Source organism: Monodelphis domestica, chromosome 1, assembly GCF_027887165.1.
Source record: "Monodelphis domestica isolate mMonDom1 chromosome 1, mMonDom1.pri, whole genome shotgun sequence".
NCBI classification, from domain to species: Eukaryota; Metazoa; Chordata; class Mammalia; order Didelphimorphia; family Didelphidae; genus Monodelphis; species Monodelphis domestica.
The window spans coordinates 163,997,192-164,024,255 of NC_077227.1; the positions used below are offsets into that span (position 1 = coordinate 163,997,192).

The 27,064-nt window shown below is 36.6% G+C and overlaps 1 protein-coding gene across 2 annotated transcripts in view; it reads left to right on the top strand.

Annotated features, from left to right (window-relative positions):
* Positions 1-27,064, top strand: part of LRRC49 (leucine rich repeat containing 49) — a 192,994-nt gene that overhangs the window by 48,559 nt on the left and 117,371 nt on the right. For both annotated transcript variants that reach the window (XM_001367936.5, XM_056809108.1), the window contains one exon: positions 24,148-24,209. In XM_001367936.5, the coding sequence (XP_001367973.1) occupies positions 24,148-24,209 (62 nt within the window). The remainder of the gene's footprint in view (positions 1-24,147; positions 24,210-27,064) is intronic.

The following is a 27,064-nucleotide window of genomic DNA, read 5'->3' on the forward strand; positions in this document are numbered from 1 at the left end:
ATCCCCTTTGCAGATGATGCTTTCTAATGGTTTTAAATATATACTGTTCATTATTTTTAGGAAAGGTCCATCTATTCCTATACTTTCTGATGTTTAGGAATGAGTGTTGTATTTTGTCAAAGGCTTTTTCTGCATCTATTGAGATAATCACGTGATTTCTGTTGGTTTGGTTGTTGATATGGTAAATTACATAGATGGTTTTCCTAATATTAAACCATCCTTGAATTCCTGGTATAAATCCCACACGGTCATAGCTAGGAAATATCAGAGGCCATAGTAGAAATCAAGACCTCCCATCTCTAGGCCTGGCACTCTATTTACTGTGTTACCTGCCTGGTCCTAGATCCTTTACTTTTGAAGAGGTACAAACAGAAATGAAGTATCTAAGTCTCAAAATCAGTGGCCATACTGAAGACTGGCTCAGGTCTTCTGACCTGTGGTTTAGTGCTTTTCCCTCCACATTATACTGCATCTTCTAAGTGATTTAAACTGAATCTGTGTTACAGGACACATGACATGCTTCTTGGAATTTCTAGTACTGAATATATAGTTTTTTGCAATAGTAGGAACTCAGTAAAATTTCTGAGTTTTTTGATATCAATAAATTAGATGTCATGAGGATACAAAGAAGCTTAGACCTAGAGTCTTTTACCACAAAGAGCTTTTAAGCATTGGTAAGACAGTAACAGGTGAAGTTTAATAACAACATGAGATGTAAGGCAGATATGTTGCCCAGATAGGTTATTTATCCATATAGGTTTGTCTGAATGTGGCTAGCAGAAAGGCATAAACAGGTATCTCTAGAGTCTCTTCTCCAGGGGAGACTGATTTCTGCTAGACAGGAAGCAGGAGACTGGCCATGGCTCTCAGAGAGGAAGTAAGAAATTAGAATTAATCTCTGCCACCCTAAATATTGCTAATTGCTAATTTAAGGGAAATAACTTTTACCCATCCAAATATTGTTTAGTTACCATGTACTGTGCTAACCTCAAGAGATACAAAGAAACTGAACATGGAGATGCAAAAAAACAGTCCTTGCCTTGCTTCTGGTCATGATCCCTTGAAGGGGATGAAATGCCCTAAATACAAAGGCTTGACTCTCTTCAAATGTCAGTTTTATAAAGAATAGAGAATAAAATGTATTTATCCAAGCTAAGAGAAAAAAGAAAACAGAAGTTTTCTGTAAATGAAAACATACCAGATGATTCACAGAGTGAATGAGCTCTTCCATTGAAAGCAAGGTAGCTCAGCCTTAAGACATAGAATCCATGATCTTACACCAGGGGAAAATCTCTTAAGTTTCTAAAGTGCCAGTTTAGGAACAGGGATATTATCAAGATGCTGGTTCCTCTACAAGATGACTTCTTTCCAGAATCTTTCTCTCCCTTTAGAAAGTGAATTTTGAACTATGTGTATCCTTTCTTTAAACTGAAAGCCAGAAGAACTAAGATCTTTCTGTTCCAAACTTTTGACAACTGTTCCTTATGTAGTCATGAAGTATCATTCTCTATCCATAAGGAGAACCTTATGCAAATGGACTTGTGTCTCATAATATTTTAGTATTAGTAGTAGGACAAAGCATTATGCAAACAACTGCCAAATGCATGGTAGATATAATGACCATTATAGTAATTCACACAAAATGGGGTGGGAATGCTGGGAAAGCATGAAGAAAGAATTTCAGATGGACCTTGAAGAATTTGTAGGATTTGGTAGGCAGGGTTTGTTTGATTTTTATTTTATTATTTACCCAATTACATGTGAAAACAGTTTTCCAACATTTAAAAAATAATTTTACGTTTTGATTTTTCTTCCTCCCTCTGCGCAACAGATGGTAAAGTCTCATGTAGAGATTTTACTTGTGCAAACCTGCATGTAAAATGTTTTCCATATTAATCCTTTTGTGGAAGAAAATGTGAGCAAAAAAAGTTTGATTTTGTCTAGATTTAGACTCGAGGAGTTCTTCTTTTGGAAGAAGATAGAACTTTTTTATTGTGAGTTCTTTGGGATTGTTTTAAATCATTGTATTGCTGGGGTTAGCTAAGTTATTCACAACTGTTCATTATACAGTGCCCTTGTTACTGGGTATAATGGTTTCTGGTTCTGCTCATTTCACTATGTTTCAGTTATATAAATCTTGCCAGGTTTTTCTGAGCTCTTCTTCCTTGTCATTTGTTACAGCACAATAGCATTGGTTTGTAGTCACGTGCTATAAACTTATACAGCCATTCCCCTATTGGTGGGTATGCCCTTACTTTCCAATTCTTTGCTCCCCTCCCCAAAAAAGAGCTACTTTAAATATTTTTTGTACATGCAGGTATTTCGTCTTTTTATCTTATTGGGTTACAAACCTAGAGTGGTTGAATCTATTCCTAACTCCCCCAACAGAGCATTATTAGTGTCTCACTTTTCCTACATTCCCTCCAAGTTTTATTTTCCTTTTATTTCATACTAATGAATCTGATAGGCATCAGATTCTAATTAATAGTGATTTAGAGCTTTTTTTTTTTTTTGCACGACTATAGAGAGCTTTAATTACTTTGTTTGATATAGGGGATGCTTAGGTAAATCCTTGTGGGGTAGGGGGAGTAGCTACATTTGGTTATGAGGGCTCACTGGAGAGGCACAAAAGTGCTTTGCTCCAAGATCACTCCTCCAGCCAGGGCAGTGAGATGCAAGAGTGCCCCACCCCAGGTTGGTTCCTGGAAAAACTGGCCAGGAAAAACTGGCTGGGATTGGGAGAGCTGAGGACAGCCCTAGTGTCAGGTTTCAGCAAGACTGTCCTTCAGAGAGTGAGCTGTCTTAAAGCTGCAGTGGGAAAATTGAAGGCTGAGCTTAAGAGTGCAGAGGGCAAGAGAGACAAAGCAGAGCATGAGAGCAGAGAGAGAGAGACACGTACAGAGGCCTTTGGCACAATTGAGTTAGAGTAATGGGGCCTGAGTGGACTCTATGGGATCACAGATTCCACTTTATTGAGCATACAGATCCAATATTGATACAGTTTCTATTCTCTGTGTTCAAAAGAAAATAATAGATCAAAACATGCATTCTCCAGTGCCAGTTAGTGAGTGTAGCTGCATACTTCATCAAATAGTAATCTACAAAGTCTTCTTTGGTCTCTTATCTCTGGCATAAGGATTTCTTTAGAAGTACAAAGGTACCAGGGTATGGCTGGGCATATACATGAAGGCCCCTTTTCCCAGAGATAGAGCTCAAGGTTCTGTGATAATGAGTTAGCTGGTCAGGATGTTCTGAGACAATTAAGAAGCCAGGTGTTCTTTGACAGTCATTTGTAGAATGACAAGATTAGATTGGTCCTTGCCAAGGTCTTGAGGCAGATCTGCAAATGTGCCTTTTCTGGTTGTTTTTGCCTCAATGGACCCAGAATGTCTTCATGGATTTGTCAGTCTCAGAACTGTCCATATCTTTTGACCTTTTATCATTTGGGGAAAGACTTGCATTATTATTTATTTAACTCATTTCTCAATGTATTTGAGAAATGAAGCCATTATTAGAGATTTGTAAAAAAAATTTACACTGTTGATTTCTGTGTATTACTGTCCATCCTATTTTCCTTTCTAGTTTCTGATCACCATGTCCCCAAATTTGCTTTTTTTCTATCAACCCAACCCTACTTCTCTTATCTCCTCCCCCTCCTACTTTCCTATAGGTTAAGATAGATTTCTAAACCCTAAACCCTAAAAAAAAATCTAAAAATTTCTAAACTAATTGTGTATATTCTTTCTTCATTGAACCAATTCTGATAAGAGTACAGTTCATGTGTTCCCCTTCTACCTCCCCTATTTTATCCTATACTAAGTAAACTCTTTAATACCTCTTTTATGAGCAATAATTTATACCATTCTATTTCCTCATCCTCCTTCTCCTCATGCATTCCTTTCCCATGCCTTAATTTCATTTTTTTAGATATTATCCCATCATTGGGATGCCTTCTGTCTATGTATACTCGTAACTGTCCTAATAATGATAAGGTTTTTAGGAGTTACAAGAATCATCTTCCTATGTAAGTATATAAACAATTTAACTTTATTGAATGATTTTTGTTTTCTCTTTCCTGTTTACTTTTTTATGATTCTCTTGAGTCTTATATCTGAGAGTCAGATTTTCCAGTAAGCTCTGATCTTTTCATTAGGAATGTTTGAAACTCACTATTCAATGAATTCCCATTTTTCCCTGGAAGGATCATGCTCAATTTTGCTGGGGAAGTGATTCTTGGTTGAAGTGCTAGCTCCTTTGTCCTGTGGAATATCATATTTCAGGCTCTTCAATACTTTAATGTAGAAGCTTCTAAATCTTGTGTTATTCTGACTATGGATCCTCAATAGTAGAGTTGTGTCTTTTTGACTGTTTGTAATATTTGCACTTTGACCTGGGAATTCTAGAATTTGGGTATAATATTCCTGGGAGTTATCCTTTTGGGATCTCTTTTAGGAGGTAACTGGTGAATTCTTTCAATTTTTATTTTACCCCTTGGTTCTAGAAGATTAGGATAGTTTTCCTTGATAATTTGTTGAAAGATGATTTCCAGGACTTCCGGTCAAGATGGCGGCTTAGAGAAAGCTAAAGTTCAGATCTCCGGAAACCCTTCCCTACCGAACTCAAACTATATACTCCTAATGCACCGAAATTCAAAACAAACAACAGCATAGACCCTGGGAATCCTCCTCCTGGACCTGGACCTGGATCAAAAGGTACACCCCCCCAAAAAAAAACCAGAACATGAGATCACTCGGACCTAAGTGGTAGGCAGAAGGCAGGTCCCAGGACCTATCCGCCCAACCCAGAGCACTGAGTCCGAGGCAGCAGAGGGAACCTCAGAGCCACAGGGCCGGTTATCCTGAAGGCCGCATCCTGAAAACAGCCTGACCCAGTCGAGGGGACACCCAGAAAGAAGGGAAACAGAGAGAGACGGAGGAGCCTGTAGCCCCCTGACCAGATCCTTCCATCTGAGTCTCACCTAAGATCCCTGCCTCAGGGCATACTCAGTCTGAGGTTAATCCTATCACCAGCCCTCGGAGCTCCAGGAAGCCACGGCCCCTCCCCCCTCAGAAAGCAGTGTCCTCTGAAACAACAGTAACCCTCAGGGCTGGCAAAAGGACCTCGGGAGCCGGCTATTCTGAAGGCCACGACCTGAAAACAACCTGACCCAGTCGCGGGGGCACCCAGACAGCAGGGAAACAGAAAGAGATGGGGGAGCCTACAGCCCCCTGGCTGGGTTCTTCCATCCGAGTCTCAAAGTCAAAGTCTCCTGCCTCGAAGCATACTCAGTTCAACCAAGAGAAAGTTAATCTTATCAGGAGCCCTCAGAGCTCAGGGAAGCCGCGGCCCCTCCCCCCTCAGAGTGCTGGCTCTCCTGGCCAGCTAAGGCACAGAAACAAACACCCAGAGGAAAGGGCCGAAGCAGGCTCAGAGCGTGGAAGTAAGGCAACAGAGAAGCATCGGGAGGGAACTGAGGAGGGCAGTAACAGGGAAACACCAACAATTCATGGCTTCCCCGGGAAGACAGAACAACAACTGCATAGAATGACAATCTTCCCAGGGCTAAAACCTCTGAACACCAGACAGAGATAAGAAAAGCTAGTCCTCCCCACTCAGATAGAGATGGCAAACTCCACAGAAGCACAAAAGCCCGGAAATTCCAAGAAAAACAAGAAGAAGGGGGTGACTTTGGACACATTTTATGGAGCAAAAATACAAAATACAGAGGAGATAGAAGAGGAAACACAAGCAAATGCTCCGAAACCTTTCAAAGGAAATGGAAACTCTCCACAAACCCATGAACAATTTGAATCAGAAAGGATCAAAAAGATGGAAGCCTTCTGGGAGGAAAAGTGGGAAATAATGCAAAAGAAATTCATGCATCTACAAAACCAATTTGACCAAAGTGAAAAGGAAAACCAGGCTTTAAAGGTCAGAATTAGGCAACTGGAAATCAACGAGCAGGTAAAAGAGCAAGAATCAATAAAGCAAAGCGAAAAGATAAAGAAATTAGAAGAGAACATAAAATATCTCACTGACAAGGTGACAGACTTGGAAAATAGAGGAAGAAGAGATAATTTAAGAATAATTGGACTTCCAGAAAAGCCAGAAATAAACAGCAAACTCGACATCATAATACAAGATATAATCAAAGAAAATTGCCCAGAGATTCTAGAACAAGGGGGCAATACAGCCACTGACAGAGTTCACAGAACACCCTCTACACTAAATCCCCAAAAGACAACTCCCAGGAATGTAATTGCCAAATTCCAAAGCTTTCAAACAAAAGAAAATATCCTACAAGAAGCCAGAAAAAGACAATTTAGATATAAAGGAATGCCAATCAGGGTCACACAAGACCTGGCAAGTTCCACTCTGAATGATCGTAAGGCCTGGAACATGATCTTCAGAAAGGCAAGAGAGCTGGGTCTTCAACCAAGAATCAGCTATCCAGCAAAACTGACTATATACTTCCAAGGGAAAGTATGGACATTCAACAAAATAGAAGATTTCCAAGTTTTTGCAAAGAAAAGACCAGAGCTCTTTGGAAAGTTCGATATCAAAAATCAAAGAGCATGGAATACCTGAAAAGGTAAATATGAAGGAAAGGGAAAAGGAGAAAAATGTTATCTTCTTCTTTTACTCAAACTCTCCTCTATAAGGACTACATTTATATCAATCTATGTATACTAACATGTGGGGAAAATGTAATGTGTAAATAGAGGGGAAAAAAAGACCAAATAGAATAATCTTTTCTCACACAAAGATTCACACGGGAAGGGGAGGGGAAGAAAACTCCTATAAGAAGGAGAGGAAGAGAGTTTTTACTTAAACCTTACTCTCAGGGAAATCAACTCTGAGAGGGAAAAACATCCAGATCCATTGGGATTGTGAATTCTATCTTCCCAACAAGGGAAGGGAGAAGGGAAAACCAAGGTGGATGGGGGGAGGGAAAACAAAAAGGGAGGGAAAGAGAGGGGTGAGGGGGAGGGAACAAAAAGGGAGGGACTAGAAAGGGAAACATATCAAGGGAGGGGACAAGGGGGACTGATTTAAAGTAAATCACTGGACTAAAAGGTAGAGCTGAAGAAGAAAGGTTAGAATTAGGGAAGGATATCAAAATGCCAGGGAGTCCACCAGTGACAGTCATAACTTTGAACGTGAATGGAATGAACTCACCCATAAAACGTAGATGAATAGCAGAATGGATTAGAATCCAAAATGCTACCATATGTTGTCTTCAAGAAACACACATGAGGCGGGTAGACACCCACAACGTCAGAATTAAAGGATGGAGTAAGACCTTCTGGGCCTCAACTGACAGAAAGAGCCTCAACTGACAGAAAGAAGGCAGGCGTGGCAATCATGATATCTGATAAAGCCAAAGCAAAAATAGACCTGATCAAAAGGGATAGGGAAGGTAATTATATTTTGTTAAAAGGAACTTTAGATAATGAGGAAATATCACTAATCAACATGTATGCACCAAATATAGCACCCAAATTTTTTTTTTAAATTTTAATATTATTTTATTTGGTCGTTTTCATACATTATTCACTGGAAACAAAGATCGTTTTCTTTTCCTCCCCTCCCCCCCCCCCCCCCCCCCGCCTTTCCCTCTCCCATAGCCGACGCATGATTCCACTGGTTATCACATGTGTTCTTGACTCGAACCCATTTCCCTGATGTTGGAGTTTGCATTATAGTGTTCATTTAGAGTCTCTCCTCGGTCTTATCTCCTCCAACCCTGTGGTCAAGCAGTTGCTTTTCAGCGGTGTTTTTACTCCCACAGTTTATCCTCTGCTTGTGGGTAGTATTTTTTTTTTAGATCCCTGCAGATTGTTCAGGGAAATTGCATTGATACTTATGGAGAAGTCCATCACCTTCGATTGTACCACAATGTATCAGTCTCTGTGTATAATGTTTTCCTGGTTCTGCTCCTTTCGCTCTGCATCACTTCCTGGAGGTTGTTCCAGTTCACATGGAATTCCTTCACTTTATTATTCCTTTTAGCACAATAGTATTCCATCACCAACATATACCACAATTTGTTCAGCCATTCCCCAATTGAGGGGCATCCCCTCATTTTCCAATTTTTGGCCGCCACAAAGAGCGCAGCTATGAATATTTTTGTACAAGTCTTTTTGTCCATTATCTCTTTGGGGTACAAGCCCAGCAGTGCTATGGCTGGATCAAAGGGCAGACAGTCTTTTATCGCCCTTTGGGCATAGTTCCAAATTGCCCTCCAGAATGGTTGGATCAATTAACAACTCCACCAGCAATGAATTAATGTCCCCACTTTGCCACATCCCCTCCAGCATTCATTACTTTGCATAGCTGTCATGTTAGCCAATCTGCTAGGTGTGAGATGATACCTCAGAGTTGTTTTGATTTGCATCTCTCTGATTATAAGAGATGTAGAGCACTTTTTCATGTGCTTATTAATAGTTTTGATTTCTTTGGCTGAGAATTGCCTGTTCATGTCCCTTGCCCATTTGTCAATTGGAGAATGGCTTGATTTTTTGTACAATTGATTTAGTTCTTTATAAATTTTAGTAATTAAACCCTTGTCAGAGGTTTTTATGAAGATTGTTTCCCAATTTGTTGCTACCCTTCTGATTTTGGTTACATTGGTTTTGTTTGTACAAAAACTTTTTAATTTGATGTAATCCAGATTATTTATTTTGCATTTTGTAATTCTTTCTAATTCTTGCTTGGTTTTGAAGTATTTCCCTTCCCAAAGGTCTGACATGTATACTATTCTGTGTTCGCCTAATTTTCTTATAGTTTCCTTCTTTATGTTCAAGTCATTCATCCATTTTGAATTTATCTTGGTGTAGGGTGTGAGGTGTTGATCTAAGCCTAATCTTTCCCACACTGTCCTCCAATTTTCCCAACAGTTTTTATGAAATAGTGGATTTTTGTCCCAAAAGCTGGGATCTTTGGGTTTGTCATATACTGTCTTGCTGAGGTTGCTTGCCCCCAGTCTATTCCACTGATCCTCCTTTCTGTCTCTTAGCCAGTACCAAATTGTTTTGATGACCGCTGCTTTATAATATAGTCTGAGATCTGGGACTGCAAGACCCCCTTCCTTTGTATTTTTTTTTTCATTAATTCCCTGGGTATCCTTGATCTTTTGTTCTTCCAAATGAACTTTGTTATGTTTTTTTCTAAATCAGTAAAAAAAATTTTTGGGAGTTCGATGGGTATGGCACTAAATAGATAGATGAGTTTGGGTAGGATGGTCATTTTTATTATATTGGCTCGTCCTACCCATGAGCAGTTAATGTTCTTCCAATTGTTCAAGTCTAGTTTTAGTTGTGTGGAAAGTGTTTTGTAGTTGTGTTCATATAGATCCTGTGTTTGTCTCGGGAGATAGATTCCTAAGTATTTTATTTTGTCTTGGGTAATTTTGAATGGGATTTCTCTTTCTAGTTCTTGCTGCTGAGCTGTGTTGGAATTATATAGAAATGCTGATGACTTATGTGGGTTTATTTTGTATCCTGCAACTTTGCTAAAGTTGTTGATTATTTCAATTAGCTTTTTGGTTGAATCTCTAGGATTCTTTAAGTAGACCATCATGTCATCTGCAAAGAGTGATAATTTGGTCTCCTCCTTGCCTATTTTGATGCCTTCAATTTCTTTTTCTTCTCTAATTGCTACTGCTAGTGTTTCTAATACAATGTCAAATAATAGAGGTGATAATGGGCATCCTTGTTTCACTCCTGATCTTAATGGGAATGGATTTAGTTTATCCCCATTGCAGATGATATTAGCTGATGGTTTTAGATATATACTGTTTATTATTTTTAGGAATGACCCTTCTATTCCTATGCTTTCTAGTGTTTTTAGTAGGAATGGGTGTTGTATTTTATCAAAGGCTTTTTCTGCATCTATTGAGATAATCATGTGATTCTTGTTGGTTTGCTTGTTGATGTGGTCAATTATGTGGATAGTTTTCCTAATGTTGAACCAGCCCTGCATCCCTGGTATGAATCCTACTTGATCATGGTGGATGACCCTTCTAATCACTTGCTGGAGTCTTTTTGCTAGTATCCTATTTAGATTTTTGCATCTATATTCATTAGGGAGATTGGTCTATAGTTTTCTTTCTCTGTTTTTGGCCTGCCTGGCTTTGGAATTAGTACCATGCTTGTGTCATAAAAGGAGTTTGGTAGGACTCCCTCTTTGCTTATTATGTCGAATAGTTTGTATAATATTGGGGTTAACTGTTCTCTGAATGTTTGATAGAATTCACTGGTGAATCCATCAGGCCCTGAGGATTTTTTCTTAGGCAGTTCTTTGATGGCTTGATGGATTTCAATTTCTGATATGGGATTATTTAAGAAAACTATTTCTTCTTCTGTTAGTCTAGGCAATTTATATTTTTGTAAATATTCATCCATATCACCTAGATTGGTAAATTTATTGCCATATAGTTGGGCAAAGTAGTTTTTAATGATTGCCTTAATTTCCTCTTCATTTGAGGTGAGATCCCCCTTTTCATCCTTGATGCTATTAATTTGCCTTTCTTCTTTCCTTTTTTTAATTAAATTAACCAGTACTTTGTCTATTTTGTCTGTTTTTTCAAAGTACCAGCTTCTAGTCTTGTTTATTAGCTCAATAGTTCTGTCACTTTCTATTTTATTAATTTCTCCCTTAATTTTTAGGATCTCTAGTATGGTTTTCTTCTGGGGGTTTTTAATTTGTTCATTCTCAAGTTTTTTGATTTGCATTTCCAATTCCTTGGTCTCTGTCCTCCCTAATTTGTTAATATATGCACTCAGGGATATGAATTTTCCTCTAAGTACTGCCTTGGCTGCATCCCATAAGGTTTGAAAGGATGTTTCGCCGTTGTCATTTTCTTCAACGAAATTGTTAATTGTTTCTATGATTTCTTCTCTAACTATCCGATTTTGGAGTATCATGTTATTTAATTTCCAATTAATTTTTGATTTGGGTCTCCATGTACCCTTGCCGATCAATATTTTAATTGCCTTGTGATCTGAAAAGGCTGCAGTTAATATTTCTGCTTTTCTGCATTTAAGTGCCATGTTTCTATGACCTAGTGTATGATCTATTTTTGTGAATGTGCCATGTGGTGCTGAAAAGAAGGTGTATTCTTTTTTGTCCCTATTTATTTTTCTCCATATGTCTATTAATTCTAATTTTTCTAAGATTTCATTCACCTCTTTTACCTCTTTCTTATTTATTTTTTGATTTGATTTATCTAAATTTGATAGTGGTTGGTTCAAGTCTCCCACTAATATGGTTTTACTGTCTAATTCCTCCTTCAATTCTCCTAGTTTCTCTATTAAAAATTTGGATGCTATACCATTTGGTGCATACATGTTGATTAGTGATATTTCCTCATTGTCTATACTTCCTTTTAGCAGAATATATTTACCTTCCCTGTCCCTTTTGATCAGGTCTATTTGTACTTTGGCTTTGTCAGATATCATGATTGCAACTCCTGCCTTCTTTCTATCGGTTGAGGCCCAAAAGGTCTTACTCCAACCTTTAATTCTAACCTTGTGAGTGTCAACCCGTCTCATATGTGTTTCTTGAAGACAACATATGGTAGGGTTTTGTGTTCTAATCCAATCTGCTATTTGTCTGCGTTTTATGGGTGAGTTCATCCCATTCACGTTCAAAGTTATGATTGTTATTTGTGGATTCGCTGGCATTTTGATGTCTTCCCCTAGTTCTGACCTTTCTTCTTTAGCTTTCTCCTTTTGAACCAGTGATTTACTTTAGGTCAGTCCCCCTAGTCCCCTCCCTTGAGATGCTTCCCTTTCTAGCCCCTCCCTTTTTATGCTCCCTTCCCCTCCCCCCTCTCCTTCCCTCCCTTTTTGTACTCCCTCCCCCCCCCCCTCCTTAATTTTCCTTTCTTTCTTGCCCTAATGGATAAGATAGAATTCAGGATCCCACTGGATCTAGATGTTCTTCCCTCTCAGATTTGATTTCACTGAGAGTAAGGTTTAAGTACTTCCACTTCACGCTCTCTTCCTCTCCTTCTCATATGAGAGTTCTTCCCCTCCCCTTCCCATGTGTATCTTTATATGGGAAAGTTTATTCTATTGATTCCCCCCCTATTTCTTGAAGTTAATCTTAGTATTATCACGGTTCCCCCCTCCCTTTTCCTTTTTTTGCCCCAACTTTCCCCAAATCTTCTTGATTCCCCAATCTTTCCCTATGCATGTTTCTTCTAACTACTCTTATGATGATACAATTTATGAGAGTTACACAAAACATTTTCCCCACATATTAATATATATAATTAGATGTAAATGTAGTCCTTATAGAAGAGAGTTTGACTTAAAGAGAAAGATAAGATTTATCTCCTTTTCCCTTTCTTTCATATTTACCTTTTCATGTTTCTCTTGCTTTCTGTGCTTGGATATCGAACTTTCCACAGAGCTCTGGTCTTTTCTTAGCAAATGCTTGGAAATCTTCTATTTTGTTGAATGCCCATACTTTCCCCTGGAAGTATATAGTCAGTTTTGCTGGGTAGTTGATTCTTGGTTGGAGACCCAGCTCTCTTGCCTTTCTAAATATCGTGTTCCATGCTTTGCGGTCTCTTAGTGTGTTAGCCGCTAAGTCATGTGTGATCCTTATGGGAGCCCCCTTATATCTGAAGCTCTTCTTCTTGGCTTCTTGTAGGATTTTCTCCTTTTCTTGGAAGCTCTTGAATTTGGCAATTACATTCCTAGGCGTTGTCTTTTGGGGATTTAGTATAGAAGGTGTTCTATGAATCCTTTCTATTTCTATTTTGCCCCCTTGCTCCAGAACGTGGGGGCAATTTTCTTTTATAATCTCCTCTAGAATAAAATCCAATTTGTTGTTTACCTCTGGTTTTTCTGGGAGACCGATGATACGGAGATTTTCTCGTCTTCCTCTGTTCTCCAGGTCCGTGACCTTCTCAGTGAGATATTTTATGTTTTCTTCCAATTCATTAATTGTTTGGGTTTGCTTTATTGATTCTTGCTGTTTTATCATCTCACTTTCTTCTAGGTGCTTGATTCTGGTCATTAGGGACTGGATTTGCTTTTCAGCCTTGTCTGCCCTTGTATTGGATGCTTCGAGTTCTTTTTCCAATTGAGCAGTCTTATCTGTCAGACAGCTGATCTCTTTCTCCCATTTTTCTTTCCAGAAGGTTTCCATCTTTTGGATAAGTTCCAGTTTGAGATCTTCCAGAGCTTGTTGATAGTTTCCATTTTGGGAGGCGTGTTCTGAATTTTTTTGGATTTCCTCCTCATTCTCCTCTTTTCCTTGGGTACTTCCACCATAAAAGTTTTCAATAGTCACTTTTTTCCCTTTCTTCCTGGAGGCTTGATTTTGGGCCATGTGAGCCATCCCTTTGGTGGTTTTATTTCCCTTTCCTTTTTGGTCTGGGGTCTGGGTTATAAGAGTGGTTTTTCTGTGAATTTAGGTTGCTTCAGACTAGTTCTTCCCAGCCTCCGAGCCCAGGTATTCAGCTCCGCCCAGATAATCAGCGCGCCTTGTTCAGCGCAGCCCGCCCGAAGTCCGTTGGCTTCTCCAGTGAAAGCGCCCTGAGACGTTTTTTCCTGGCAGTCCCCAGATCCCAAGGACCCTGGAGTGCCCCCCCAGACAGAGACGCTCCCCACTCACTCGCTGTCCCGGTGAGTGCTCAGGTAGCTCACTCTGGTTTAGTGGGGGAGGTGGGGTGGGGGAAGGGCGGCTCAGTTCACTTTTCTGTGCAAGCTTTTCCTTCTTATTTTAGTGTTGAAATGTTCAAGCCCCACGTACCTTTGCCTCTGTGGGGTACTGGGGAGTCCTTCTGTTCCTCCAAAGGTGATTTTATGCTCCTTTGATGTAGTCTATTTCGTTCGGTGCTGGGGAGAGAAAGCGTGCAGCGTCTAGATTGCAGCCATGATTACCCGGAAGTCCCAGCACCCAAATTTTTAATGGAGAAACTAGGAGAATTGAAGGAAGAAATAGACAGTAAAACCATATTAGTGGGAGACTTAAACCAACCATTATCAAATTTAGATAAATCAAATCAAAAAATAAATAAGAAAGAGGTAAAAGAAGTGAATGAAATCTTAGAAAAATTAGAATTAATAGACATATGGAGAAAAATAAATAGGGATAAAAAGGAATACACCTTCTTCTCAGCACCACATGGCACATTCACAAAGATTGACCATACATTAGGTCACAGAAACATAGCACACAAATGCGAAAAAGCAGAAATAATAAATGCAGCCTTTTCATATCACAAGGCAATAAAAATAATGATCAGTAATGGTACATGGAAAACCAAATCAAAAACTAATTGGAAATTAAACAATATGATACTCCAAAATTGTTTAGTTAGAGAAGAAATCATAGAAACAATTAATAATTTCACCGAGGAAAATGACAATGGTGAGACATCCTTTCAAACCTTTTGGGATGCAGCCAAAGTGGTAATCAGAGGTAAATTTATATCCCTGAGTTCATATATTAATAAACTAGGGAGAGCAGAGATCAATCAATTGGAAATGCAAAAAAAACAAACAAACTCAAAAGCAATCCAATTAAAAACACCCAGCAGAAAACCAAACTAGAAATCCTAAAAATTAAGGGAGAAATTAATAAAATCAAAAGTGATAGAACTATTGATTTAATAAATAAGACAAGAAGCTGGTACTTTGTAAAAACAAACAAATAGACAAAGTACTGGTCAATCTAATTAAAAAAAGGAAAGAAGAAAAGCAAATTAACAGCATCAAAGACAAAAAGGGGGACATCACCTCCAATGAAGAGGAAATTAAGGCAATTATTAAAAATTACTTTGCCCGATTATATGGCAATAAATACACCAATTTAGGTGATATGGATGAATATATACAAAAATACAAACTGCCTAGACTAACAGAAGAAGAAATAGAATTCTTAAATAATCCCATATCAGAAAATGAAATCCAATAGGCCATCAAAGAACTTCCTAAGAAAAAATCCCCAGGGCCTGATGGATTCACCTGTGAATTCTATCAAACATTCAGAGAACAGTTAATCCCAATATTATACAAACTATTTGACATTATAAGCAAAGAGGGAGTTCTACCAAACTCCTTTTATGACACAAACATGGTATTGATTCCAAAACCAGGCAGGTCAAAAACAGAGAAAGAAAACTATAGACCAATCTCCCTAATGAATATAGATGCAAAAATCTAAATAGGATACTAGCAAAAAGACTCCAGCAAGTGATCAGAATGGTCATCCACCATGATCAAGTAGGATTTATACCAGGGATTCAGGGCTGGTTCAATATTAGGAAAACCATCCATATCATTGACCACATCAACAAGCAAACCAGCAAGAACCACATGATTATCTCAATAGATGCAGAAAAAGCCTTTGATAAAATATAACACCCATTCCTATTAAAAACACTAGAAAGCATAGGAATAGAAGGGTCGTTTCTAAAAACAATAAACAGTATATGTCTAAAGCCATCAGCTAATATCATCTGCAATGGGGATAAACTAGATGCATTCCCAATAAGATCAGGAGTGAAACAAGGATGCCCATTATCACCTCTACTATTTGACATTGTACTAGAAACACTAGCAGTAGCAATTAGAGAAGAAAAAGAAATTAAAGGCATCAAAATAGGCAAGGAGGAGACCAAGTTATCACTCTTTGAAGATGACATGATGGTCTACTTAAAGAATCCTAGAGATTCAACCAAAAAGCTAATTGAAATAATCAACAACTTTAGCAAAGTTGCAGGATACAAAATAAACCCACATAAGTCATCAGCATTTCTATATATCTCCAACACAGCTGAGCAGCAAAAACTAGAAAGAGAAATCCCATTCAAAATCACCTTAGATAAAATAAAATACCTAGGAATCTATCTCCCGAGACAAACACAGGAACTATATGAACACAACTACAAAACACTCTCCACACAACTAAAAGTAGACTTGAGCAATTGGAAAAACATTAACTTCTCATGGATAGGACGAGCCAATATAATAAAAATGACCATCCTACCCAAACTTATTTATCTATTTAGTGCCATAGCCATGGAACTCCCAAAATATTTCTTTACTTATTTAGAAAAAAACATAACAAAGTTCATTTGGAATAACAAAAGATCAAGGATATCCAGGGAAATAATGAAAAAAAAACACAAATGATGGGGGCCTTGCAGTCCCAGACCTTAAACTATATTACAAAGCAGCAGTCATCAAAACAATTTGGTACTGGATAAGAGACAGTAAAGAGGATCAGTGGAGTAGACTGGGTGCAAGAGACCTCAGCAAGACAGTATACGATAAACCCAAAGATCCCAGCTTTTGGGACAAAAATCCACTATTCAGTAAAAACTGCTAGGAAAATTGGAAGACAGTGTGGGAGAGATTAGGAATTGATCAACACCTCACACCTTACACCAAGATAAATTCAAAATGGGTGAATGACTTAAACATAAAGAAGGAAACCATAAGTAAATTGGGTAAACACAGAATAGTATACATGTCAGACCTTTGGGAGGGGAAAGACTTTAAAACCAAGCAAGACATTGAAAGAGTCACAAAATGTAAAATAAATAATTTCGACTATATCAAATTAAAAAGCTTTTGTACAAACAAAACCAATGTAACTAAAATCAGAAGGAAAACAACCAATTGGGAAAAAATCTTCATAAAAACCTCTGACAAAGGTTTAATTACTCAAATTTATAAAGAGCTAAATCTATTGCACAAAAATCTAAGCCATTCTCCAATTGATAAATGGGCAAGGGACATGGATAGGCAGTTTTCAGATAAAGAAAGCAAAACTATTAATAAGCACATGAAGAAGTGTTCTAAATCTCTTATAATCAGAGAGATGCAAATCAATACAACTCTGAGGTATCACCTCACACCTAACAGATTGGCTAACATGATAGCAAAGGAAAGTAATGAATGCTGGAGGGGATGTGGCAAAGTAGGGACATTAATTCATTGCTGGTGGAGTTGTGAACTGATCCAACCATTCTGGAGGGCAATTTGGAACTATGCCCAAAGGACGATAAAAGAATGTCTACCCTCTTATCCAGCCATAGCACTGCTGGGTTTGTACCCCAAAGAGATAATGGACAAAAAGACTTGTACAAAAATATTCATAGCTGCGCTCTTTGTGGTGACCAAAAATTGGAAAAAGAGGGGATGCCCTTCAATTGGGGAATGGCTGAACAAATTGTGGTATATGTTGGTGATGGAATACTATTGTGCAAAAAGGAATAATAAAGTGCAGGAATTCCATGGAGACTGGAACAACCTCCAGGAAGTGATGCAGAGCGAGAGGAGCAGAACCAGGAGAACATTGTACACAGTGACTAATACACTGTGGTATAATCGAACGTAATGGACTTCTCCATTAGTGGCGGTGTAATGTCCCTTAACAATCTGCAGGGATCTAGGAGAAAAAAACACTATTCATAAGCAGAGGACAAACTGTGGGAGTAGAAACACTGAGGAAAAGCAACTGCCTGACTACAGCGGTTGAGGGGACATGACAGGAGAGACTCTAAACGAACACTCTAATGCAAACACTAACAACATGAGAATGGGTTCGAATCAAGAATACATGTGATACCCAGTGGAATCACGTGTCAGCTAAAGAGGGTTGGGGGGGGGAAAGAAAATGACCTTTGTCTTTAATAAATAGTGCTTGGAAATGATCAAATAAAATATTATTTAAAAAAAAAGAAAGATGATTTCCAATTTATTTTTCCTTAATTATGGTTTTCAGGTAGTCAAGTAAGTCTTAGGTTATCTATCTTGGCCCTATTTTCCAGGTCAGTTGTTTTTCCAATGATATTTTTCACATTTTCTTCTAAATATTTTCATTTTTTTTTGCCTTTGTTTAATTGTTTCTTGATGTCTTATGGGATGTCTTATGTCATTAGCTTCTATTTGCCCTATTCTAATTTTTAAGGCATTATTTTCTTTTTTTTCATTTTTCATTTTTTCTTTTTTCTTTTTAAAACCCTTACCTTCCATTTTAGAATCAATACTGTGTTTTGGTTCTAAGGCAAAAGAGTGGTAAGGGCTAGGCAATGGGGGTTAAGTGACTTGCCCAGGGCCACACAGCTAGGAAGTGTCTGAGGCCAGATTTGAACCCAGAACCTCCTGTCTCTAAGTCTAGCTCTCAATCCACTGAGCCACCCAGCTGCCACTAAGGCATGGTTTTCTTCAGTGAGCTTTTGTACCTCATTTTCCATTTGGCTAATTCTACTTTTTAAAGAATTTTTTTCCTCAGTGAATTTTTATATCTTTTTTTATGTGGCCAATTTTGCCTTTGCAAAAGTTCTTCTCTTCAGTGCATTTTTGCTTATCTTTTTTTTTTTTTTTGGCTAATTCTACTTTTTAAGAAGCTCTCTTCCATGAATTTTTTGTGCCTCTTTTACCACTTGGCTAGTCTGTTTCTTAGTCTTTTCCATGATTTTCTTGTATCACTGTTTTTTTTTCTCAAATTTTCTTCTACTTCTCATATTTAATTTTTGAAATCCTTTTTCAGCTCCATCATGAATTCTTTTTAAGCTTGAGAGCAACTCATATTTTTCTTGGAGGCTTTGGATACAACAATATTGACCTTGTGTTCTTCTTCTGAGTTTGTGTTTTGGTTTTCCCTATCACTAGGATTCATTTTGAGTTATGATGTCATAGTTTTTTAAAGGGTAATTTGGTAGAGATTGGGTGAGCCTGTGTACCTTCTCTGCCATCTTGGTTCTTCTCTAAGTGACACCCCCCTAATTGGTGGAGTAACAGAAAGATTTTCTCTTTCTATTTTACCATAAAACTTCTCAAGTGAGTAATCTATATTTGTTCTCTCCATTTTCTCAATAGCTTCCCTTGCTGCTTAACTCTGTTGCTCCATGTCACTTTTCTCTAAGGAGACCATTGTTTCTAATGTTAATGACATAAAAAATCACCTTTTTTAATGGCCTTCTTGACATGTCTACACCATACTGAGGCAATTATTTTTTTAAATTCTATAGTCATTAACATTTCTTTGACACTGTCCCATCCTGGTTCTCTTAATGACTACTCATATGTCTTCTCTTTGTCTTTCCCTGACTCTACTCCTTCCTCCTATCTCTCAGTCAATCAGCCACTCAACAAGCATTTATTCATCAAATAGTCCATTGATAGATGTCCTACACTGTGCTAAGCACTAGGGATTCAAAGACAAAAATGAAAATTTCTTGTCCTCAAGTTTACAAATACAAAATAATTACAAAAAAATATGCAATAATTTTGGAAGTGAAGGCACCATCAAGTTGGTGGTTTGGTGGGGGATTAGGAAGATGGTGAAGGATCTGAGTTTTGGATGAAACCAGGAATAATAAGAGAAAGAGATGAAACAAAACTATTTCCTAGGAATGAGGGATAGGCAGGTAGGAAATAGAGGACTGTTTGTGAGTAACATCATGTAGGCCACTTTGTCTGGACCATAATAATAAGTAAGGAGATTGGAGAAATAGCAAAAGGCCAGGAGGTACAGAGCTTTGAGAAAGAAGATTTTATATTTTATCTTAGAGGTAGTAGCAAGGACCTTAAGTTAGGTACAGACTGACCTCTTAAAGAAATATTTTTTGAGGGATTGAGTCAATTACGTCATTTTTTAAAAGGTAAAATGAACAGAAACATTTTACTAAATATAAACGAACACTAAGGAAAGATGTATAAACAAATATTCAGCAAGGATATATAGTGCAACCATGCATATCTCTGAGATCTCTCTCTCTTCAACCTTCCCCATACCTACACATTCATATAGCTTCCTGGCAATAAATGGGTCAAGTTAAAAGAAACTATTCTTGATTGAAATTAAATTTGCCCAAATTAGGTCTTAGTGCATTTACCTTATCTTGATTCCTGTTTCCATACCTAAAGACTACATGTGTGTCTTGGGTCCATATCAATGGCTAGAACAAATAATGCTTAAAAGAGGGAGCCACTGGAACTTATTGAGTAGAGTAGTGACATGGTAACATCTGAGAATTAGGTAAATCACTTTAGTAACTGTGTGGAGGATGTATTAGAAAGGGAATAGACGTGATGCAGGGAGAACAAATTGGATTTTATTGCAAAAGTATTAGCAAGAGTAAATGTGAGTATGCTCTAAGGGTCTGTCCTTATTTTTTTGCCTTTCTCCCTGTATGCCCCTTGAAGCTTTCACCTACTTAACTTGCTTCATTTATTACTTCTAGTTTAGTTGATTCTTAAAATCTACCTCTTCAGCTCTAATTTCCCACCTGAAATTGAGTTTTTAACTCTAATTATCAAGGAGATGTTTGTTTGAAATTTCTGCTATCCCTTCACACTTAAATATGTCTAGAATAAAATTCATCCTCTTTCCCCTAGTAATTCATATACATATAAATACTTTCCTCTCAATAGTCTTGGGAGTTAGGAATTCCTGAAGCACATATGATTTGTACCATTCTTTTGACTTTTAATACACATCACTTTGAATTATTACTTATCTTTTTATGCACATGTTCTGTTTCCTCAAATGATTACAAACTGTTTAGGCTCATAAAAGGTATTATATTTTTGTACCCCCAGCATCTGTAGTGTACCCACACAATACTCTCAATTTTTATTGATTATTATGATGGTGAGTGGATAGGAGAGAGATAAAGTCTTCAAATTGGAAAGAATAAGTTCAACAAAAGCATGGAGGCAGGAAAGCAGACCTCATGAGAGAATAATGAGTAAAACAGTTTTGTTGTAAAAGAAAGCTTGGAAAGAAAGCCAGAAAGATTGGTTGGAGTCAGATCCAAATCCATTGATATCAATTGCTGTGAAATGACAGAACAAACTGTAGTCATAGTAATAATAGTGGTAGTGGAGAAGAAAAAAGAGTGTGATATGTACAAACATGATTAGTTGATCTTATACTAACAGTGGAACTTTATAGGTTATAACTTTGTTTTTATTCAAATGGAATTGTATAATTCGAAGAATCATTGGAAAGAACATAGTTACTCACATAGAAAGACTGAGATCTATATTATAATAAGCACTAGAAAAAGTTTACAGCAAATAGTTATTTTAAAATCTATTAATCAGTTCTTTTTGTGTGGCTTTTCTTTAGTTAAAATGGTTTGACAAAAAAATGACCATGACAAAAAGAAAAAGAAAAAAGAACTACTCTTCTCCAAAGCAACATTTTAGATTACTTTGTTCTGCTTCAATAAACAGAAAGAGAGAGAACTCTTTCATGGTACATGCTGCCATCCCCACCTTTTTATCTCTCTCTTTCCTGACTTCTCCATGGGAAGGGGCTCTAAAAATAGTTACTGCACTGAATATTTTAGAGGGTCAGATTGCTGAATCATTTTGGTCCTTTGTGAGTTTAGTAAAATTGAAATATATATATATATATGTACATATATATATATATGATTATAGTTCAAGGGAATGCTAATTTCTTTTCAAAAGACAAATCAAGATTTTTAACACATAATTTTATAAAGAATTACAATTCCAAAGGAATTTTGTAATAGCAGTAATTTTATTTTGTCATACTTCTATTGCTAGATACTTTTGGAAAATGAAAAAAAATTGTCTCCTGCATCAAAAAGTGTTTGGAGTTGATTCCCACAACTCTTTTGTGAGTTGAATTAAATTAAGACTTTAAGAGGAAGATACCAGAGGACATAGAAATAGTCTGTTTCTGTGAGCAGATTCCAGTTTGTTTTCTTATTGTTACTTTCAGACATGTCATCACTCTAAACTCTTTTTGATAGTTCCCCTGGCAGTGAGATGATTATTTAATGAGAGAGTTGTTAGCAAAAATTTTATATTCTTTTTAAAATTCCGCAGCTAAAATAAAGTTCCTAATAATTTGTAGAGACAACTCTTAATTATCTATATTAATTGAAGATAATAGATATTTCAAAATAGCAGAAATCTCCAAATCATTAATTTATAATTTTAGAATATCATTTGATCTTTTCAGAAGATTAATTTTATTAATAACTATTGATAGTATTGAAAATTAGATGGTATTCCTTTAGGGCATGCCATCAATATGGGCAGATGACCTAGAAGCATTCTTATTTGTAGTAGAAAGCCAGTCTCATATTAAAAATATGCATGTGCATGACTTTAAAAAACAAACAAGTTTATAATTCCCAAAATGAATGAATATAATAATTTTTAACTCTGGAAAAATAAGAAATGCTCAAGTAGCTACAAAATTATATGCATTCACATTGCATTACATTGTATAATTTGAGCTACAGAACTCTTGTTATCAAGTGTATTAGAAATGGAAGGATAAGGGTTGCAAAGATGTTGTGATAACTTCTATTGGGATGCACTCAAGGTCTTATGTAGGAATGGAGGGGTTTAAGTTAAGATCTGAAAATGACAAGTTGTGTAATAAATTTGAAAGCATATAGGAAAAATCTAGATTAATTTGGATGGATGATAAATACCATTCCTAAATTTGTCATTTAACTATAAATTATAAAATAAACCATCTAATATACTTATCTGAATATTGAATAGGTTATATATATATAGAGAGAGAGATAGATAAATATTTGATAATATGGTTTTAGAATTTAAAAGGTGATATGAATTGTTAGAGCCTACTTTTATGTGTAGCAAACATTTTTATTAGGTGCCTATTGTATGCCAGTCACTTGGCTGGCTGTAAGTGCTACATATGAAAATATAAATGTGAAGCTATCTCTGACCTCAAGGAATTTACATTTTACTGGAGGGTGGGCTGATATAAAAACAAAATAATATTAGAGAGGGGAACAGAAAACTGAAGAAATAAAATTAAAGAAGAAGGTACTATAACTGAGCTCTCTGAAGGGAACTTGGAGGGGTATGGCAAGAGATGGAGGTAAAAAACAACATTTTAGGAATGAGATAGCCTATATAAAGGTACAGAAATGGGAGGTAAACTACCATGAATGGGAAATAGGTCAATGTAACAGGAACATATGTAGTCTGGAATCATATTGTGAAAGATATTTTTATTTTTTGCAACCCTTACCATCTGTCTTTGAATCAATTCCAAGTACTAAGTATCAGTTCCAAGGCCCAAAGAGCAATAAGGGTTAGTTAGGCAATTTGAGTTACCCAGCAAGGAAGTATTGCAGGTCACATTTGAACGCAGGACCTTCTGTTTCCAGGCTTGACTTTCTGTTCACTGAGCTACCTAGTTTCTTTGTGAAAGATTTTAAATACCAAATAGAGGAGTTTGTCAAAATGAGTTGAGTAGTATTTAGTTCTTTATGCTAGACAGTGCATTTTTTTTTCTTTTACGAAGGTATTGGCTTCTCACTTAGGGAACAAGACACTCCGTGTAAATTTATTCTTGACTTTTGGATCATCATTAGTCACTTAAACCTGAAGCATTTTCTACTGGTAATTATACTGAAATAGCAGTATTTCTCATGGCTATATTTAAGTGTGGAGCAAGATCCATTTTTGGTTGTTTGGCCTTCTTAGTAATTGATTGAATTGCAGATTTTCAGTTGTAAAGGTTGCCAATGACATAGAGGAGATATATAGATATACACTCATATGTAAATACATACACACACCACACAATTTATACCAATTTTTCTTTATGAAAATTTACAGAGAAACTGAAAGTGTGCTGCCTAATTTGTGATTGGGTGGAGTGGGACTGATGACTTAAGAATTTCCAATATTTTGAATATAGACAGATAATATTTGGAATAGAAGATTATCTGCTTAGAATTGACTTTTGGTACCTCATCCTTACAAAATCTTTTTTCCTCCGTTGGATTCTCATATCTGTGCTACAGTTGAAATGCTGAAGAAGCATTTTGGCCTCTTTCCCAACAGCATATTCAGAGAAGCTTGCAGCAGCAGCAGCAGCAGTAGCAGCAGTAGCATCTCTCTCTGTTCTCTTCAGTGCTATTTACCTTGCAAGTGGTGCAGCTTGTTCTGCAGATATACAGAAGCCCTCCCCTATGATCTGCAGTGGAAGAGAATGGAGCCAAATGTCTGGTAGAAATCACTGATGCAGCAAGGTTGCAGTATATTGAAAGCAGCATATATTTCAACAACTGGGAAAGTAGACATTTCAAAGATTTTTTTTTCCTTTCCCTTGGTAAATTTTTGCTTCTTTATTTCCTTCTAGAGAGATGTGGATAATTTGCCCTGCCTCCAACGTCTGTTTCTCAGCTACAACAATATCTCTTGGTAAGGAGACATTCTAATTGGTTTGTTATTGATGAGATGGATATGTTGGCTCTACTGTTTTAAATTTAGAATGGAAAAACAGAATATTTTTGATATGTCATTTTAAAATGTGAAGATGACAGGGTAGTTTAACAAAGTTCTTAGGTTGAAAAACAAAACTCTTATTTATATTTTACTGATAAGAGTTTATAGCTGCCTTTAATGTTAAAATGTTGAAATAAGTAGACAGGTTCTATTTTATTTAATTGCAAAACAAACATTACTTACAGTTGCTATTATATATATATATATATATATTTCTATATATAATTTGGTATTCTTTACATGACATTTACTTTAGCTTGGAATTATATTTTTAATAGATTATTACTTGGAATTTGTGTTATTGTTGAGCAGTTTTTATATAGAAGGCTATAATCTGTATTTGTTACCATGCCTTTTTCAAAGTAGGCCATAAAGCCCTGGCTTCTTCATTTAGAAGTAATGATGAATACAGAATTCTTAAATGTAAAAATTTTATATTTTTCAAAGCTGTTATGGATATCATTGTATTATAATATTTTCTTACCCACTGGCGACCTGGAAGCATTTAAAGCTCATGCTGGGACCCTCCAGTCACACTTGACTATGCAAGAGTATCTCCTGTTCTCCCTTTTTTTCACCCCTTCTCTCCTCCCCCTGTATAGTAATGATTAGCCATAATAACTCCTAATATCTCCTGTTCTGTTCTTTTTTGGACATAGTTATGAAGAAATGAAATATTCAGATAAATATTGAGAGGAATAGTTTTCTCTGACCCCCTAAATCTGGGTTCCCAGGGATTAAAATCTAGTCTATACTTTGAGAGTTTAAAATTTTGAGTTTTTGAGCTATTTAACTAGGCATTGATTCTGTTCTTATTTCACAATACTTTTAAGGGACAAGGGCTTCTTCTACACTGTAAGCATTTCCAGAGAAAAGTACATTTTCCCTCTCCCTAAGACCTTTCTATTTCTTACCTGCATTAATATAATGAAAACAATCAAAATTGAAATCCTATGGGTAACTTGATTTTTTAAAAAGATTGTTTTACCTCTTTGCATCATTTAGCAGAAAGGCAGTGTTGTAGTTAGTAGATCTTTTTTTCTAGTTTATAGGGGATGTGCAGCCCTTTTCTCCTTAAAGAACTTCTCTTTTGTGTTATTAAGAAATATTTTGGCATGGCACAGTTACAAATGCTTAATAGATCTGCAGTTTATGTCTAGGCACCAAATCGGGGTTGTAGGTATGTCTCTGATAAAGAAAGAACCTGTATGTGAAAGAGAATAAAGAAAAATACTTTGTAAATCAAGGTCTGGAGTTTAGCTTTGAGAACTATTTCTTATCCTGCATGTAACTGTTTCTTTCTTCCCCATATCTGGTTTTATTTTCTACCCTCATTTCAAATTTTCCCCATTAAGGTAAATATTGGAGACTATTTTAAACAATGATAAAAATTGTTACTTTTTATATATTAAGTATGATAATACACCAGATGGAAGGCACTTTGAATCTTGTTCTCCTTGGCTTCTTTTTTCCCTGCTCATCTAGCAAGGTGCAGCTAGGTGGCTTGGTGGATAAAAATGCTAGACTTGTAGCCAGTAAGACTTGAGTTCAGGTCCTTCATCAGATATTTACTAGTTGTATAACCTTGGACAAGTCACTTAACCTCCCTCAGACTCAGTTTCCTAATTTGTTAAATGGTGATATTTATAATACCTATTTCCAAGGGTTGTTGTGAGGAGAAAGTGAGATGGCATATGTTATTTATTATTATTTTTATTATCATCACTTTTCTTACTCTACATCTGAGAAAGAAGTTGGCTTCTATGTGTGTGTTTTTTAGGGAGTTTCCCTCTTCTATACTGTTGTTTTCCCTTTTACTGTAGTATGAAAACACTTGGAAATGAATTTTCTTCTTTAAAAACCAGTGATTTCTCAAGGAGGTATAGTGTGAAACTGTGAGTAAACAGTTTCAAACTTTTCCAGATTTTAATAATTTCTTTCTCTATGTTTTTACACAGGCTTAGCACTATGTCTTCCTCCAGTGCTTCCAGCTGATCTGCTTCCGAGGGTAAGTACATTTTCTGCTCTGCTCCTGTTGATTTTATTGGTTCAGGAGACAGAGCAGGAAATGTATTCAGTCCAAGGGGCAAAAATAAGAAGTATAGTTAGTTAGCTAGCCCCTACCCTCCTTTTACCAGAGGTCAGACATACTGGATCAATAAATTACCAGATCCCCCACTTTAACATCCTTAGGGAAACTCAGTACCTTCATAACTTTCAAGTTAGTAGCAATCAATGATTCTATTTTAGAGGTTGCTGAACCTTTATAGTAACAGTCCCCTCATATATTTGATGATATGACCCTCTAGACATTGGCACAGGGAATTTTTTTGAAAGGCCTGACAGTGGTCAAGGAAAATATCTTTTAGGGTTGTTACTCCTTCTACAGCAATTAAAAGAAATGTTCAATTTGAATTTAATTAGGTAAACTTGAAAAAAAAACTAAAATCAGTATACTTCCATTAAAAAGATACCATGTAGCTTCTATATAGGCGTAGAAGAACTTGATGGTCAGATAATTTGATTCTAAGTTTTGTTTCTAGAATTATTGATAAGCGCCACCAGATTCAGGATAGTTCAGATAAATTTTCATAAGATTCTCTGAGATGGATAGTTTTTGTTGGGACAATGTTAAATACTTATTAACAGGGAATTCTTTTCCTTGAATCTAGTTTCTTTTTAAAAAAGTAACATATTTTACTTTTTTCCCACTTATATATAATAACAATTTTGAACATATGAGATCCCAGTTATCTCTCACTCCCTTTCCT